The following is an 18,477-nucleotide window of genomic DNA, read 5'->3' as shown; positions in this document are numbered from 1 at the left end:
TTGATTGCCATTCTTAACAGGCTTCTGAAAGACAGTAGGTACTCTGGGATTTGAGATATTTTATCTGAGTACTCTCTGCTTTCAGATTTTCTTTCTTTTTAAAAGGGAGTTGGAAAGGGAATTGGTAATTGAATCTTTAGGCATATTTTTGGCTACAGAAATAAAAACACAGGGTTTATTTTTCTCACCTTACAAGAAGGCTGCTGCTGGTTTTGGTACAGTGTCTCAGTGACTTTCTTTTTCTTGTGATCACTTTGTAATTGCCACTCTACTGGGCATCGTTTCTGAATTCAAAGCAGTAAGATGAATTCACACAGTAAGGACAGCTTCAGTGATGTTAATTCCTTTTATCAGGAAAGTGGATACTTTCCCAGAACACTGCAGCAGCATCCTGCTTTTGTCTGGCTGATCATAACTGTGTCAGCGCCTGCTGTGAGAGGCTGTGGGCAGTGCACTGGAGGCGTCTGTAGTGGTGGCAGGTGAGGCTATGAAGGCAGGAGTCGGGTGCTCCACGTGCCATCCACTAGTTACATCTGTATAAGCATAAATCAAAGTACCGTGCATTTTCATCATCTCAGAAAGTTTCCTCTGGCCCTTTTCAGTCAATCTACTGCCCCACTCACACCCTAGGAAATCATTGCTTTTACTTAATTTTTTTAAAAAGTATCTTTTACATAATTTCTAAGGTTTGGTATGGGGCTACAGGGCTGCTATTTCTGGTCAGTTTATTAATTTTTCTAGCTCCATGTTAGAGACTTAAGGTCAGTAGCAGAGTCCTTATCTGAGTGTTCAAAAACTGCAGGTTTCTTGCTCGTGTCTCCCCCAAGATCTCCCAACACCTCCTGAATTGTAATTCTGAACGTGGGATCAAAAATCTGTATTTCTTCTAGATAATCTAGGTGCTTCTTAGCACACTAAAGTTAGGGATTTTAGGATGTTAAAATAACCCTAAAATTTTAAACTGCTCTTACTGGTTAATTGAGACCGTGGAGTAAATTGGTGGCATAAATTTAGAGCCTTGTGTGATGCTGATTGTTGTATGTTAGATTCTTAAATGTAATAACACTTAATTCTAATGCTCAAATACTGTTATTTTATATGTAATTTGAATTCAGCCTGTTCTGTGAATGAATATATTCTTGGGGTTTTGTTTTAATAAAATGTTGGACATAATTATTCCATATATGTCTGCTATATTAGACTTTTGTGGCCCCAAATATTGTTTGGGTGAGTAAATCAATGAAATTGATTTAGATTGCTGAAAAAATGCTTGTATAAATTAGAATTACTGAAATACAGCTGTATTAAGTTTTAAGAAAAATTTAGTTTTCTACAGGCCTAATTGGTTTCTCATAGCCAAATTTTTCATCATTACAATAAGAAGCAAGTTTGAGATCTTATAAATATGCCAAATAATGCATTTAAAGAGCAATAAATTATGTAACCCAGTAGAAATTTGCAAAACAATTAAGCACTGTGTATTTCTCATTTATATCTTGTTAAGCATGATGACATTTGCTTATTTAAAAGCTCAAAACTGATAATAATGAGTGTCTTAATGAGGGTTCCTCATCTTTCTTATTTTTAACAATATGTGAAAAACCACCCAACTTGTTTGATAACATGGACAGTTATATCATTTTGCATTTTGTGGATAGGCGACTTGTTATCTTCTGTAATTTTATTTAAAGGATTAAACTTTCCCTAGTTTCTTGACTGCTGATGTCTTCAGCAACTCGTCTCTGCTCATTTATGTATCCTGATGTGTCTTTAAGGTCATAGAGCAGAATCACTTCTCTAACTGCAGTTTTCTAAGTAAGCATTTAGTGGGATTCTGTCTTCTTGCCTTGATACTGTTTGTTACCACCACCTCATTGCAGAAGTATTCTTGAAAGAAGGAAACTTCTTTTCCTTGACCAGACCAAGAAGTTGTCTTGATTATAAGTGTTTTGGAAAAAGGTTTTAGATAACATGGTTTAGTTCCACTGATGATGGAACATAAGTTACTCAATAAGCCTAAAGTTTTTTTATTTATTTGATTCTGGCTCGTGTTAATGCGTATGGTACAATACTATTAAATTCGTCTGGTGCTGTGTTTCTTCTCTCTTGCTTCTGCTATTTACCCTTTCCTTTGTCCTGCTGCTTCCTTTTCTTTTGCTTTTCTGTTATTTGTTTAGCTGAAAGTTACTGTAGGCGAAGAAGACAGATGAGACACTTGAGGAACGACTTTCTATTTGTAATTCTAGACTCGCTGGGAGTTAAATTTCTCAGCATAAAGAATCAGGAGATTCTTTAATTATAACATTAACGTGGCATTTGGGTGTGTCACAGTAATTGAAATGGGTGGGTATGTGGTTCATTTTAGGGTTTATCTGTATTGATCATTTTTGCCTATCAGTCGTCTTGCAATGAAATATTTGTTTGATGTATAAAACTAAAATTTCTTTTTATTTCAAAGGTTCTAGGCTCTTGTACTTTGATGAATACTTATAGCTTTTATTTGTAGGATACTTCTGGAATGTTAGTCAAGATTTTGAGCTGAATTTAGGCTTATCAAAGATTTAATATATTGAAAATTAGCTTCTTGGATTGCTTGGAGAGTTTTACTTGTTCATGTTGTTATAATGTTAGCTAATATTTTTCATATTCATATATATAGAGACACACATGCATTTTTCATGTTAAATCCTACTCATCAGCATCTTTAAATTATCATACTTTTGTTGTCTGGTTTATTTTTTTAAATACTGTTTTACAGTTGTTTTATGTGCTGGAAAATTAGTTTATCATTTAGTCAGTGTAGAAATCTTTCTTATGTACCTATGACTTGCCTGTTTTTCAAGAGACTGTGGTTAAAACAGTATTGAATTTTACTTGGCTATCTTTTTAAAGTATAAACGTAAATAGAGATTTTTGTTTAAATTGTCACCATTAGACTGGTTTCAAGATAAAAGTAATAAATTCAGTTTGTTAATTTGAAAATACTGGAAATTCCATATTAGTGTCTGATAAATGTCATACAATTTAGTGACTGACTTTACCTAGATCAGGTCTGTGGCCAACCAGTTGTTTCTGTAAAAAAGTTCATTTTTTTAATGAACATAACTGCATGCATTGATCTATATATATTTTCTATGGTAACTTTGACCCTGGAAGGGCAGAGTTGAGTAGTTGAAATAGCTGAGAGAGAGTATACGGCCTGCAGTGTTTGCCAACCACTGCAGTACATAAGTTTTTATGTTTTTAAATTGTTATCATGGCCGAAATATTCCACTGTGTATATGTGTGTATCACATCTTTTTTCTCCAGTTCATCTATTGATGGGCATTTGGGTCGTCATTAGAGTGTTTTGAGACATTTTCTCTTCCTACTTCTCTTCAGGGTCCTTTAGCTGCTATGTTTATTGAAGGAACTCCTACCTAACTTTCTTTCAGCTATCCTTATCTCCACTACAAATCCACTCCCCTGCATTTCACTCCCACAGTCATCCTTCAAGAACTGAATGCTCTGTTTCTCTTTGGCTGTGCTGTGCTGCTTGCGGGATCTTAGTTCTCCGCCAGGGATGAAACTCGGACCCACGGCAGGGAAAGTGCTGAGTCTTAACCACTGGACTGCTAGGGAGTTTCTCAGAATTGAAATCTTTACTCCACTCTTTCCTAAATAAAATCCAGACACCACTTGCTCTGACTTTCATGTTGTTTCTGGCATACAGAATTACTTGCCATTCATTTCCATCTTGAAAGTGAAAGTGTTAGTCTCTCAGTTGTATCTGACTCTTTGCGACCCCATGGTCTGCCAGACTCCTCTGTCCATGGAATTCTCCAGACAAGAATACTGGAGTGGGTTGCCATTCCTTTCTCCAAGGGATCTTCCTGAACAAGGGATTGAACTTAGGTTTACCATCTGAGCCACCTGGGAAGAAGCCCCTTCCATCTTATGTCTATGCATTTATATCCAAAGTAGAATATCTTAATATGTCTGAATTAGAATGCCCTTCTTTCCTTTCTTTATAAATATATCCTACTTCAAAACTCATTTCCAGAACCCAGAACTATTCAGATCATGTTTTTTGGTGCCACTCCTGATCTGTATCTACCCTCTCGAACATCTCCTTTTTGCCTGTCACAAGCAGAGTTTGTATATTGCTTCTCTTTTGTTACCACCGTGCCTCATATGTAATAGTTATTTCACTTTTACATGTTATATTTTTGTTAATTTCTAATGTCTTTCCTTCCTTGTAGGCTGTGAGCTCAAGGATGATTTTATCTGCCTCTTGTTCCTAGTATTTATTAGCATGTTACTTAGCATATTTGTTGAACAAATGATTAGATTAATAACTTCACCTTGTATACATTGTATAATGTATGTTTTAATTTTTCTCTTCTATACTTTTTGGAAGGCAGATGCCTTTAAAGAAATGAATATTATCCATGTGTATGTATATATATATATATATATATATATATATTTTTTTTTTTTTAAATATAGGTTTATAGAGTGAAACCGCCTAGGTCTTATTTTCTGATTTGGCACTCTATACAACAAGAGACAGAATTCCCTTTAGAATATCTAAATCTTATCAAATCCCTGATGTAAAGTTTTGATCACTATTCAGAATGAGTCTAATCTTTAAAATAAGCATTTTGAAAATATAACCTGATCTGAGATAAATTTGATAACCAGGCAACCGTTTCTGTTTATATTTGGAAATATGTGTGTGATATTCTTCATTAAATCTGAATAGTTTCGGTCATTTCTGTGTTTTCCCATGTTTCATTTTAGGTGCAAGACATATGCTTCAGCCATGACTGTCGCTGGGTTGTGGTCAGTACACTCCGGGGCACTTCCCATGTTTTCCCAATCAACCCTTATGGTGGCCAGCCTTGTGTTCGAACGCATATGTCACCACGAGTCGTGAATCGTATGAGCCGTTTCCAGAAGAGTGCTGGGCTGGAAGAGATTGAACAGGAACTGACGTCTAAGCAAGGAGGTCGCTGTAGCCCTGTTCCAGGTCTATCCAGCAGCCCCTCTGGATCCCCTCTGCACGGTAAACTCAGTTTTCTCTCTCTTCACTGTTCCCAACAGTCCTTCTCCCTTTTACCTTTAATTTTTGAGATCTGGGATAAAATAAACCCATTGTTCTAATCTGTTCATACGAAGACGATCTTGGGTTCATTTGAGGACATTCTTAACATATTAAATCATTTAATAAATTTAAATAATGGTGATGATGATCATTACCATGATATTTTAACTCCCTAACTTTTTAACTGTATAAGGATTACTTGATGCCATGTATATGGAATATGGTGTTCAAGACCGTTTTCATAAATTTAGAGATTGAATTTTTTATCTGTAGATCTTTTCCAGAAAACTCTGGCTTTAACCAAAGTCAGTACTGTAGTTCATTAAGAAATATCTATTGTGAAAAAAAAAAAATATCTATTGTGGGAGGGGGATATTCTTGAGTCATACATATTTTAGAGCAGCATTTGCATTTTATCTTAAAATACACCTCTGTGGGATTTCTGTTAATGTGTTGCACAAAAAGCTCCCCAAATCCCAAAGACACATATAAGTCATTACTTTATTTTAGATAAAATACTTGTATAACCATAATCCTAATCAATCAATAAAACATCAGAACTCCATTTTTGTGCCCCCTTTCCATAAAAGCAAACCATGATTCTGGCTTTAGAGTAATCACTTCCTTTTAAAAAAAGTGAACTATAGCTCACTATTGTTTGTGAGATTAATTCATATATTTCTATGTAGGTTTAATTCATTTATTTCCATTTCTCTTACATATTCCATTTGTATAAATATATTTCTACTTATTTGTTTATTCTTTCTCCAACTGTTGATTTATAGTTTGGTGGTTTCTTGTGGAGTTCTTATGTATAATGAAGATATGAAAATGTTGGTACTTGTTTCATAGTGCAAATGTGTGCTCATTTTTGTGGAAATACTAGGTTACAACATATGCAAATCTTGACTTTGGTAGATACTACCAGAGTGGTTGTAGTTATTTTCTTGGACTCCAAAATCACTGAGGATGGTGACTGAAGCCATGAAATTAAAAGATGCTTCCTCCTTGGAAATCTAGCAGAGACATCACTTTGCTGACAAAGGTCTTTATAGTCAAAGCTATGGTTTTTCCAGTAGTCATGCACAGATGTGAGAGTTGGACCATAAAGAAGACTGAGTGCTGAAGAATTGATGCTTTCGAATTGTGGTGCTAGAGAAGACTTTTAAGAGTCCCTTGGACTGCAAGGAGATCAAACCAGTCAATCCTAAAAGAAATCAACCCTGAATACTCATTGGAAGGACTGATACTGAGGCTGAAGCTCCAATACTTTGGCCCCCTGATGGGAAGCGCCAACTCATTGGAAAAGACCCTGATGTTGGGAAAGATTGAAGATAGGAGGAGAAGGGAGTGACAGAGGATGAGATGGTTGGATGGCATCACTGACTCAATGGACACAAGTTTGAGGAAACTCTGGGAGATAGTGAAGGACAGGGCAGCCTGGTGTGTTGTAGTCCATAGGGAGCCTGGTGTGTTGTAGTCCATAGGGTTGCAATGAGTTGGACATGACTTAGCAATTGTACAACAACAACTTCTATCTAGTTCCAAATATATTTTCTTCACTCCAAACAAAAACTGCATATTCTTTAAGAAATTCCTCCCCGCTCTTCTGTGCCCAAGTCCCTAGCAGCCACCAATCTGCTTCCATCTCTATGGATGTACCTGATATGGATATTTCATATAACTGCAGTCATAAAATATGTCACGTTTTGTCTGGCTTCTTTGAGGTACAGCCACTTTGTAGTATGTATCAGCACTTGATTCCTTTTTATGGTTGAATAGTATTCTGTTATGTGAATGTTCCACAGTATTTTATCCATTCATCCATTGATGGATATTTGGGTTGTTTCCACCTTCTAGCTTTTGTGGATAGTGGTACTATGAACATGTGTGTACAAGTACTTGTTTGAGTGTATCTTTATGGTTCTGGATATATCCTTATCCTTATTTGTTTTAGCTCCTGCTTGAACACATGTGCTTTTGTAATACTTAGTCAATTAAAGATACATGTAATAGATAAATTTAGATATATTTTTTCCTTGGAGGAAATTTTAAGATAGACTGAAAAAGTATATTTGTAACTAGAATCCTGGGGAGAAATTCTGCAACTCAGAAAAGTTTGGGCCCTTTGTTGTTTTTAAGATTTTTTTGATGTGGACCATTTTTAAAGTCTTTATTGAATTTGTTACAGCATTGCTTCTGTTTTATGTTGCTTTGGTTTTATGGCCACAAGGCAGGCATGTGGAGATCTTCTCTCCCTGACCAAGGATGGAACCCACAACCCCTGCATTAGGAAGTGGAGTCCTAACTGTTGGACCACCAGGGAAGTCCCAAGTTTGGAATCTTTGTTTTCTACCTAGATGATGTTCTGTGCTTTGGTTCTATTATTTTTTATAAGAACAGTTGTGATTCATTTATATTTAACTAGTGGTCCATGAGGGAGAAGGCACTGGCACCCCACTCCAGTACTCTTGCCTGGGAAATCCCATGGACGGAGGAGCCTGGTCGGCTACAGTCCATGCGGTTGCTAAGAGTCGGACATGACTGAGCGACTTCACTTTCATGCATTGGAGAAGGAAATGGCAACCCACTCCAATATTCTTGCCTGGAGAATCCCAGGGACAGGGGAGCCTGGTGGGCTGCCGTCTATGGGGTCACACAGAGTTGGACACGACTGACGCGACTTAGCAGCAGCAGTGGTCCATGAAAATCTTTTACAGTAAGTCTTGGGTGAAAACAGTCATTAAAAAAGTATTTAGCATGTTTTAAAAAACAGTCATTAAAAAAAGTATTTAGCATGTTTAAAAGGTTTAGAAAGCTTTGAGATATTTATTCATTTTTTCAGCTATTTGCAGGACATTTTACTTCAGAAATGATTCCTTACATTTTTTGTGTAACTTTTGTCACATTGGGTTCCCTGTTGGCTTAGTAGTAAAGTCTGCCAATACAGGAGATGTGGGTTTGATCCTGAGGCAGGAAGATCCCCTGGAGAAGGAAATAGCAACCCACTCCAGTATTCTTGCCTGGGAAATCCCATGGATAGAGGAGTCTGGTGGGCTACAGTCCATGGAGTCACAAAAGAGCTGGACATAACTTTAGCTACTAAACAACAACAATACAACTTTGTTCTGTAATTAGGAGGTGGTATAGACTGAGAGCCAAAAAACTAATGCTTTCAAACTGTGGTACTGGAGAAGACTTCTGAGAGTCCATTGGACAGCAAGGAAATCAAACCAGTCAATCCTAAAGGAAATCAACCCTGAATATTCATTGGAAGGACTGATGGTGAAGCTGAAGCTTCAGCACTTTGGCCACCTGATGTGAAGAGCCGACTCACTGGAAAAGACCCTGATGCTGGGACAGATGGAAGGCAGGAGAAGAGGGCAACAAAGGATGAGATGGTTGGATGGCATCATCGACTCAGTGGACATGAGTCTGAGCAAACTCCAGGAGATAGTGAGGGACAGGGAAGCCAGGTATGCTACAGTCCATGGAGTCACATAGTCAGACACAACTTAGCGACTGAACATTGAACAACATAGGTTCTTCAAGGGGTTTGCTTTTTGTGTTGCATATTTTTCTTAACTTCACTTTTACTGTAAACTTCATGGAGAGAGGTTCAGTGTGCACACTGGGTGGCTAGGTTGACCAGAGAACCAGATGTATTAGTAGAAAAATAGAGTGTATAGTCTTTCCGTGTGTGCCTTTTCAGAGAGCGTTCTTCTGAGCTCCTCTTTTCTTCCCACTCTTCCTTCTCTAATAAGGTACATATACCAGGTTCTGTGTTAGACTTTAGGCATAAGATGCACCGAAAATTGAGGTCATCTCTGCTCTTGTCTAAGGGGAAAAAGCACATAGTTGAGTGCTGAGCAAGTACCTTTCTGTGTATTTTTGCTGAAGAGTGCGAAGTGCCAACCAGTTAAGGATTTGTCATCTGTAAAAGATTAGACCTTTGAAGAGTAATACTTAAATTCTCTGTCAAAATATATTATTTTCTCTCAGCATTATTGCTTTCACAACTTTCTTAATATTTTTGCATAAAGTTAACAGAAGACATCTCAGAGAGGAGATTATGGGTTATTGGGCGACACAGCTGTTCTTAAATTCCCCTTTGAAAACAAGGAATTCTGGGGACATTTTCCTCCTCATAATGTGTGCTGAAGTTTTATGAAGTTGGAATTTCACCTGCTTACTCTGTCATTTTTTCTCATTTTTAAAGTGCGGACATTCGAGTGCTGGTCATTTTTCTTTATGTTCTTTTTGTACGGTACATGTCAAAACAAAGTGGGCATTGTTGTTGGTTAGTTCTAAAAATGATGTATTTACAGTTTGTGTGGATAAACAATCTGATGCTAGTCAAAAACAATGTAAACTTTTGAACGGGGAGGGATTCATCTTGAAAATGAATCATGCTTTGGCGGTATTACCGTTGTTTGTCTGTGCTCTTTTTAGCAAAGTAAAGGAAACTGTTAAATAACAGTTGATATAGGGATATTTCCTTTTTACTTTCTGGAGGCAATCCAGTTTAAGTTAGGATTATTTTATCTATTTGCCATTTTTTACTGAACAGAGGATGTTTATTTATTTGAAACATAACTCTCTCTAAATATCTCTTTCATTTCTAATCTTGTCGCCTGGACCTTAGTCTTTGTAAGGCATTCTTAAGATCCATGAACGTGGATAGGAAAATATCTCAACTTTAGGTTTATGATCCCGTACCCAAAGTTAAATGTTTTCTTTTACTATGAATATAGACAACACATGCCAGTAATAGCAGTTCTTGTAACACTGTCACCAATAAAAACACAGATGCTTTTGTATCATATACAAAAAATATATTTTGAAGTGTTTTGAATTGTTGATGTATTTTGAAATATGGTTTATGCTCATCATTGCTTGAAAATTTTTATATATTATTAGGTAATATTACTGCTTTTAATATTTATTTACATGTGTTACTATAGCAGAACTTAATTTTTAAAATTAATTGCTAGCTTTACTTCAATATAATAATACAGTTTTCTTTTGTAATTCTGTGTATTGTATCCCACGCATTTGTAAGTATTATTCTGAGAAAGGAACCACAGACTTTTCTGGACTGTTGAAGTAGTCCACGACAGAAATGATTAAGAACCTCTTATCATCATTTCTTACCTCATCTGTTTCAGGAGCCTCTTGCCCTTTTTTTTAACTGTTGGAAGCATTTTCTTTGTTAACCGTAAATACACTCTTCCACTTTCCTACTTTCAGTGTTTCAGTGTTGCACCATGCTTTTGGGATGTTATGGAAGGTTCTATCTTCCTCCCAGCTTCTTGTCCCACCACACCTACATCTCCGTACCCTTCCCTAAAAGGCCACGTATATTCATTTCTTGATGTACTCTTCTCGATATAATTTTTATTCCCTGAATGTTTACTAAAACCCTACTTCATTCTGATCTAGCTAACACTGTCACTTCATCTCTTAAACCTCTTTTAAACATCTCTTGATGTTGTGTCTTCTTTATCAGGCTTGGTATTGACTCTGTGAACATAATTTTATTATATTTTAATGTTATTTGTTCATTGGCATGCCTGTGTCTCCCAGTGAATTAACCTCTATGAAGAGAGGATCTTTTTCTTATTCATATTTGTACCTTGGTGCCTCACTTAGTATTTGGTAAAATGTAGATTCTAAGTCTTCAAATGAAAGTTTTCAAACATCTATCAAGGTTTTCTAATAAAAACAATTCATTACTTGTCAGAATGAAGAACTTTTCATTCATGGTAATGTTGCTTTTCATTTTAACATCTGTAAGATTCTTTCATTTTATTCAAGAACTTTTCATTAATGTTACTATGTTCCTGAGCTCTAAGGATACAGCAGTGAATAAAAGAGGAAAACATCTCTGTTTCCATGGAACTGACTTTCTAGTGGAGTGATGTGTATGATACATAGGATAGATGGTAGGTGGATGGATGGATAAATAGGTAGTTTTATGTGCTATGGAACAAAGTAAAGGAAGGGAAATAGGGTGTACTGGAGAGGACTGCAGTTTGAAATTAGGATGCTTCCGGCAGGTCTTACTGAGAAGATGACATTTGAATAGCGTTGTGATGGAAGTGTGGGAGGAAGTCATGCAGATACCTGCAGAACGTGTTCCAGGCAGAAGAAACAGCCAGTGGAAAACCCCTGAGCTGGGAATGTGTCTGGAGTGTCCCTGGAGAGGCAAGGAGACCCATGTGGCCGAGAAACATCATGCAAGCTGCAGAGTAGAAGATGCGGTCAGAGAGAAAGTGCAGCCAGGTCATGTCAGCCTTTGACTTTTACTCAGAGTGAAATGGGGAAGCTGTGGAGGGTTTTGAGTGACATGGCAAGACTGCAGAATGGAGATGTGTACTGAAAATGCACCGCCTGCCGTCTGGTAAGATTAGAACCCTTTTGAGACGAATGAAGAGGGTATCGCAGAAATCCAGGCGAGGAAAGAGAGAAGTCAGGGTGATCAGTAAGGCTTTTGGCCTGAGCACCTGGAAGGGTGGGACTACTATCACAGGAAATGAGGATCACGGGGGTGAAGCAGGTTTGGGGATAAAGACAGGGTCAGAAGTTTTGGACATGTTTAGTTTAAGAGGGATCTTGACCTAGTGATGCTAGGTAGATAGTTGGTTTTATGAATCTGGAGTTCAGTGGGAAGGAACAGGCTGAGAATAAATGTTGAGAAGGCATAGATAAAGAAAGCCAAAGCAGAAGGAGATCACCTAGTAAATGAATGAATATGAAAAGATGGAGATGTCCCAGGTCTGAGCCCTAGGGCCCTCCAACTTTAAGTAGTAGGTGGCATAGAAAGAAAGCCACACATGAGAAATCTAGAGCCCAAATGAAGACATTTTTTTTTTCTTCTGAGAAAAGAGAGGGAGTGATTAATGTGTTAAATTCTGCCAATAGGACAATTAAGATAAGGACTGAGAAAAAGATAGAATACCATTGCATTTAGTCAAGAGAGGACATGTGGCTTTGATAAGGGCAATTTTGGTGAAGCCATGGGGGCCCGATAGGGGTGGATTTTATTAAGGATGGGAAGAGAGAAATTGGAGGCCAGTATTGACAGGCTTTTCAATGAGCATTGATGGAAAATGGGGAGAAGTTAGAGGGCAAAGCTGGAGTAGGAAATGGCAGCCCACTGCGGTGTTCTTGCCTGGAAAATTCCGTGGATGGGGGAGTCTGGTGGGCTGCAGTCCGTGGGGTCCACAGAGAGTTGGACCTGACTGAGCACGCGTGCACTCACACTAGAGGGCAAAGAGAAGACTGCTTCTGTTTTCTCATAGAAATAGGAAGTGAGTGTGGTTGCAGGTGTTGGGAGCTTCAAGGAGACAGGCAAGTAGTCTTCTGGGAGATGAGGCATTCCCTTTACCAGTTAGGAAGTTTTTGCTGAATGAAGAAACCCTTTCTGCCACTATTATTTATGCTTCAAGCAAATTTAATTACTTGCTTTTGCTTTTCAGCTTCAGTCGGCACCTTGTTTCTGCACCTGAATTGCTTTCTGCTTATTTCTTCAGGTAAATGTTGAATGCATCTTGGCAGCTCAGCTCAGCTCACAGTGTGCTTTCTCCCTCTTAACCTAAAGTGCCTAACTCCAGTATTTGTTTCTTCTGTAAGTTCTTTATCTGGATTTATTGCTTACTGCTTTCTACCTATTATTTTTGATGATCTCCATTATTAACTGTGACTTCCTTCTGGAGTCAGTTGGAGGACCTGCAGTCGGACTTCCTGTGGTGGAAGCTGGGTGACTTTCTGACTCCTTTAATTTAAACACAGTACTTGCTCTACCTGTGCCTTAATTCTCTATCAGTAAAATGGGGATAATAAAATTACCTCCCTTAGAGAGTTACTGTGAGGATCAAAGCACTTTGAATGGTGTCTGGCACATATGAAATAACTTAGGAAAAGATTAGCTGCTGTGATTAGTTTCATTATTAAATTTGTTTATTACTGATGAGGTATATAGGACCTATTCACTATTCATATTTTTGTATAGTACCTTATATGCAGAAAAGAGAGTAAATGAAGAAATCATCCAATAATAAGTGACTGAAATATAATTGTGACCTTATTATGTATAGGATCTTGTAGCATTATTAGACTCAAAATTGATAAGTTGATTTCTGACGTTGTTTCTTAATGTGTCTGAGTCTTTTTGACCCCATGGACTGTAGCATGCCAGGCTTCCCTGTCCTTCACTATCTCCTGGAGTTTGCTTAAATTCGTGTCCATTGAGTCAGTGATGGCATCCAACCATCTCATCCTCTGTCACCCCCTTCTCCTCCTGCCCTTAATCTTTCCCAGTGTCAGGATCTTTTCCAGTGTTCTTCACATCAGGTGGCCAAAGTATTGGAGCTTCAACTTCAGCATCAGTCCTTCCAATGAATATTTAGGGTTGATTTCCTTTAGTATTGACTGGTTTGATCTTCTTGCTGTCCAAGGGACTCTCAAGAGTCTTCTCTAGCACCACAGTTCGAAAGCATCAATTCTTTGGTGCTCAGCTTTCTTTATGTATGTGATACCATACATTAGGAAATATTGTTGAATAAATTAATCCATCCATTCTCTGGCCTTTGCATTTCTTCATTTTGCAAATTAGTTTTCCAGTTTAGGTTCAAGAATATGGTGGTTACTATATGATAGGGCTTTCAAAAAATTTGGTTTTTTCCTGTTTTTTTTTTTTTTTTTCCGTTGCATCAACAGAGAGGTTTTGGATTCACTTCTGTGGTTCTCAGAGGTGTCTCCTTCCCATTAAGTCACAAGTCCTCAAGGGAATCATAGCTTCAGGCATCTGAATTCCAGATTCTGCTGCTTTGAAACGGAATTAGTTGATAAGACTCTGAGTCCTGTAGATGAGGCCTCCAATTGCTTGGACCGAAGTCTCCCTATTTTAATAAAGTGCTTCTCAGTGACTGGCAGCATCACTTTTCTTCCTGGCATCTACACGAGGCATTCTTTGTTTCTGTTGGAAACTCTGTTTATGGCCTTCATTCAGTGGTTTATTGTACTTACTTACTTTTGTTGATCGGTAGTTTTCTTGATGCAGACCACATCACAATTGTAAATACAAAGCAACCACACGTTTCAGCCTTATATAGTTTCACGTCCTGAGGACAATCAGTAATAATGTGATGTTTCTTGACTTCTCTTTCCACATCACTGTTTACTTGTGGATTGAAGTTTCCATTTGTATGTTTTAATTTTTGCCAAGAAAAATCAATCATGTGCACTGTAGCTCTGCTTTAAATTTTATGCCTCATATGACACAGAGTATACATATAGTGTATACATGTTAAATGGATAAAAATCTTCTTTTAGGCTATCATAGTTTAGTACTTTTTTTTTTTAACTGGTTGCGTGTACTTTCTTGTAGTTCTGGTGAAGTTTCTAATTTCTTTTTTTAAGTCTATTAGTTTTCCTAGTGAGTTTTTTTTTTCCTCGTAAGTTAGTTGATAATCTTTGTCTTGACATTTCTATGCACAAAAACTATGCATACTTAAAATATTTTCATGTCGCTCCCTCTTATTTCTGAGAGGGCAGACGAGTTCTTTAGGGAAAGTAGATTGAAAAGAGAGGCCTTATAATAAATACTGTCCTGAAAACAAAGTGCTTCTATTTCAGAAGCCCTAGTTGAAGAAACCATCTACTAAATAAAGAGAGCTTGATTTTTTAATGGATTATTTTATAGAGCAGTTATAGGTTCATAGCAAAATTGAGAGGAAGTTTAAGATAAGATAGTTTTGAGAAAAATAAAACCACCTATGGAATATATTTCAAAAACTCTTATCTCTAAATTTTACTTTATATTAAGTGTAATACAATAAAAACCAGTCTATTTGACTATTTTATCTTTTGTCTATATCATTTGTAATATGGCATATTTTTCTCTCTTTTTAATTTTATTCCGTAAAATAAATTCTGGCTAAAGTAGTTATCACTTGAAGCAAAATTGGTACTTTTTATTTTGCTCTTTACTCTTTATGAAATATTTTGTGTTTTCTCTGTATTTTAACTTTGGCACGCCATAGACTGCAGGTTTCACGTTTTGTTTTAAAATGGTTAATGAGACACGCCTCTAGAGGGCGATCTTTTCTAAACTTTCCCATGATTGCAGTCATGGCCGCCCTGGCATGAACCTGGTGTTCTATGGATACTGAAGCCGTCTAAGATTTTGTAATAACTTAGCTTCCTTTTTATTACGTTTTCTATGATTTATTCCTCAAAGTCTTATTACAGAATTGAATTTTTGAAATAAACTGCTGTCATTGATTATCTAGTTTTAGTATCTTATCCAGGTACCTAGCTCCTATGAATGAATTTAGGGAGTTGAATGAAGGCAAATGTTTTAGTTAATCATTGGAGGGAGTGGTGTCTGTGTGTTCTAACAGTTCCTTTCTTTGTTTCTCTATATATTGCTACTCAAGGGTCTGTCTCTGTACTTTATGGGAGCAGTGATTACACTCAACTACTGAGGCATCATTAGGCCCGATGCTTTTCTGCTGACATGTGGAGTTTTATTTTTGTTTACCTATTCAATAAAATTTTTGTACCAAAGCAGTACATACAGTGATATCACAATTTTATAATGCAAAATTGCACTCTCCTGCACCCACTGCTCCCACTCAGAGGCTTCAATTCTTGATAATTTATTTCTTGCTGGTTTTTTTTTTTTTTTTTTTTTGCCCCTTTCTCAAAATCATGTCAGTTGGATAATGGATCTCCTACACTGAACCCCTAACTTCCTTTTCCATTTTCTATCTCTTTGTCTTTTTGCTTTACTTTAAAAGAATATCCCCAACTTTATCTCCTAACCTGCTTATTGCATTTTAATTTCTACAGTATGTTCTTTTTTTTATTTCTACAGTTTTTTAAATTTCTGAAATATGCTTTTAATATCTTTTCTGTGAATGTTTCTTTATTATCTCACTCTTTTCTTATTCTATAGATGTAAAATTGTTTATCTCTTTAAAAGGTAGTTATAATTTTTGATCCATTTCTTTGCTGCTTATAAGAGGATTTGGCTTATCAATTTGCAGGTAAGCTTAGCCTTAGTTTTCCAGTTAGGAAGATAATTAAGTAGGAAAATTCTGATACTCACTGACCAGTGTCTGCAGGAGTGACCCAAGTAAACAGATTTGGAAATTATGAGACTTGGGAGTAGCAGCCATGAGCAGTCTTGAACTTAAGAATCTGAGCAGGAAGTAAAAACCTGACTACTGGCTTGAAGTTTGCAAACTGCAGAAGGGTACAGCGATTGGGTCAGTGCTGTGCCAGGGTTACACAGAAATAGAAACCATAATGGTTTCTGTTGAGAAATAGAAACTATAATGGTTCTTAGCATAAAATGACATTGAGAATTTGGAGAAGGATGAGAAAAGGAAGGGGATTTAAGGTTCATTGAAAGAGTTATTAACATTGGATGATGTGTTTTTGCAGGTGAGAATATTGAAGCTAGAATGAAGCACAGGAGTGAAGCTGTTTCCAAATGGATAGAGTGGAGTTAGTGTGGGCATTGCTGCTGTTGGCAGCTTCAGACGAGACAGGCATTCCCTTTTCAGTGCTGAGAACCTTTCCTAGTCAGGAGTTAACAAATGTTCAATAATATTTCACTCCTGTCTAATTTGGAGTGGATTAAAACATGTACACTTTGATAAAATCATGGATGAAAGAAAATGTAAAGCGACAGTGCTGTTAATTGAATATGCTTTCCTGGCAGTAATCCAGCCGATTAAGAAAAAGTGTCTCTGCTAAGGCAGCAGAGTCACAAGGAGTGTGCAGAGCCTTCATCCTCAGGTCCCAGGTAGGGTCAGGCATCACTCTTCTTTGTGATTTTCTCCCTCAAGGACTTTCTATCAAAAGTAGTTTTTAATGTAAACAGGTGAATTCATGGTTTTTGCTTTTGGAGAAACACATTTAGAAGACAAAGACTTGAACTATTTATTAATGTCCGTAGGGTATACTTTGACTTTCTTTTTCTTTTTTGATGGGTGAACAGTTCTCTCTCACACATTGTTGATAATTTAGGCAGCTAAATTGAGTATGGGTTTCCTGTTTTCTTCTTGAGCAGAACATGTAAGCATATTTTAGATAGAATGCTATTTAAGTGTTTTTAAGCTGGAAATAAAATATATGTGAGTATAAAAGGTTTTATCTTCCCTTCTGTCAAAAATGCTGATTTGGCTCTTTTGCACAGTACTCCCATCTTTGTATGGTTGTTAAAATCTGTTGCTTTTTCCCATCTGAAGGAAATGCATCTTTGACACTTCTCATGACCTGAGTCATGATGCTGAAGTAGAGCCAGAAAATATCCTTAATGGTCATGAGTTAAAAGAAGGAAGGCTTCTATGGAGTGGGGGTAAGGGAGCGAGAAGGAGGTTGGGGGAGCATCTTTGTTACTGCTATTTTGAATTATGTCTTTTTTATTATTAGGAAAGTTGCTTCCAGTGTACTATGATAGTTGTTATTCAGCAGAAAATACTTGGATTTTAAGATTTAGTTTTTCCTTCAGTATACGGTGTTTAACGTACTGGAAAAAGACCAGTTCTGCAAATGTTTTAATTACTTCGAGTCCTCCGAGTCTAAGAACATTACACCTTAAATCTGGCAATTTATTCAGTATTTTATCTTGTTACAGTGTTTGTTTTTATTTCAGTGCCAATTCCCATTCTTCCACATCTTATATGTTCAGTTTAAATAATAGCATTTATTTACTGAATGATGCCGGTAAGTTTCTATAAGCTTTTTCCTTTTTCAGTTAAGTGCTTCTGTTTGCTCTGTTGACATGATACAGAATTCATTGCAAGATATTTAAGTATGAGAGATATGGGCGTAGTATATTTTTAAAAAGCATTTCAATGAGGATTTATTTATACTTTGGAGAACTCATTTAATCCCAAATTTGGTTTAAGTGATGTCAGATTATGGGGTTTTTAGTTCTGGGGATTTTTTTCACTAAGTTTATTAAGAGTCTTCACTTCTAAGCACTTACTCCCAAAACTGCTTAAGCTCACTTCAGAAGACTGGGAAATTTTGAGGTTGCTTAAATTTGTTAGATTTAGGAATAATATGAATCTGAAAGCAAAAGTCCCAAGATCTTTTTCTTTTATCCTTCTTATACAAAGAGTGTGCTTTGTTCCCTGTAGTGTTAAGTATAGTCCGTTTACTGTTTTGATTTTTCATTGTTGAAAGAGTGGTAAACTACAGTCCTAATGTTTAAAATGAATTAATAATTGCTGAAACTTCTAAAATATTAAGAGAACCAGCTCTTACAAATGTTCTTCATCTCAAATCTTAGAATGCTGTAAGAATAATAAACTAAGGTAATGAACTTCCCAATTATGGGGAAAGATTTTAAAAATTCATTTTGTAAATTT

The 18,477-nt window shown here is 36.7% G+C and overlaps 1 protein-coding gene across 11 annotated transcripts in view; it reads left to right on the top strand.

Annotated features, from left to right (window-relative positions):
- BCAS3 (BCAS3, microtubule associated cell migration factor) overlaps positions 1-18,477 on the top strand; it is a 597,592-nt gene that overhangs the window by 223,009 nt on the left and 356,106 nt on the right. For all 11 annotated transcript variants that reach the window (XM_027518314.1, XM_027518315.1, XM_027518317.1 and 8 more), the window contains one exon: positions 4,783-5,047. In XM_027518314.1, the coding sequence (XP_027374115.1) occupies positions 4,783-5,047 (265 nt within the window). The remainder of the gene's footprint in view (positions 1-4,782; positions 5,048-18,477) is intronic.

The sequence above is a fragment of the Bos indicus x Bos taurus genome, chromosome 19, assembly GCF_003369695.1.
Source record: "Bos indicus x Bos taurus breed Angus x Brahman F1 hybrid chromosome 19, Bos_hybrid_MaternalHap_v2.0, whole genome shotgun sequence".
Taxonomy (NCBI): Eukaryota; Metazoa; Chordata; class Mammalia; order Artiodactyla; family Bovidae; genus Bos; species Bos indicus x Bos taurus.
The sequence above is the reverse complement of the archived record's forward strand: the minus strand, read 5'-3'. Positions and strand labels throughout refer to the sequence as shown.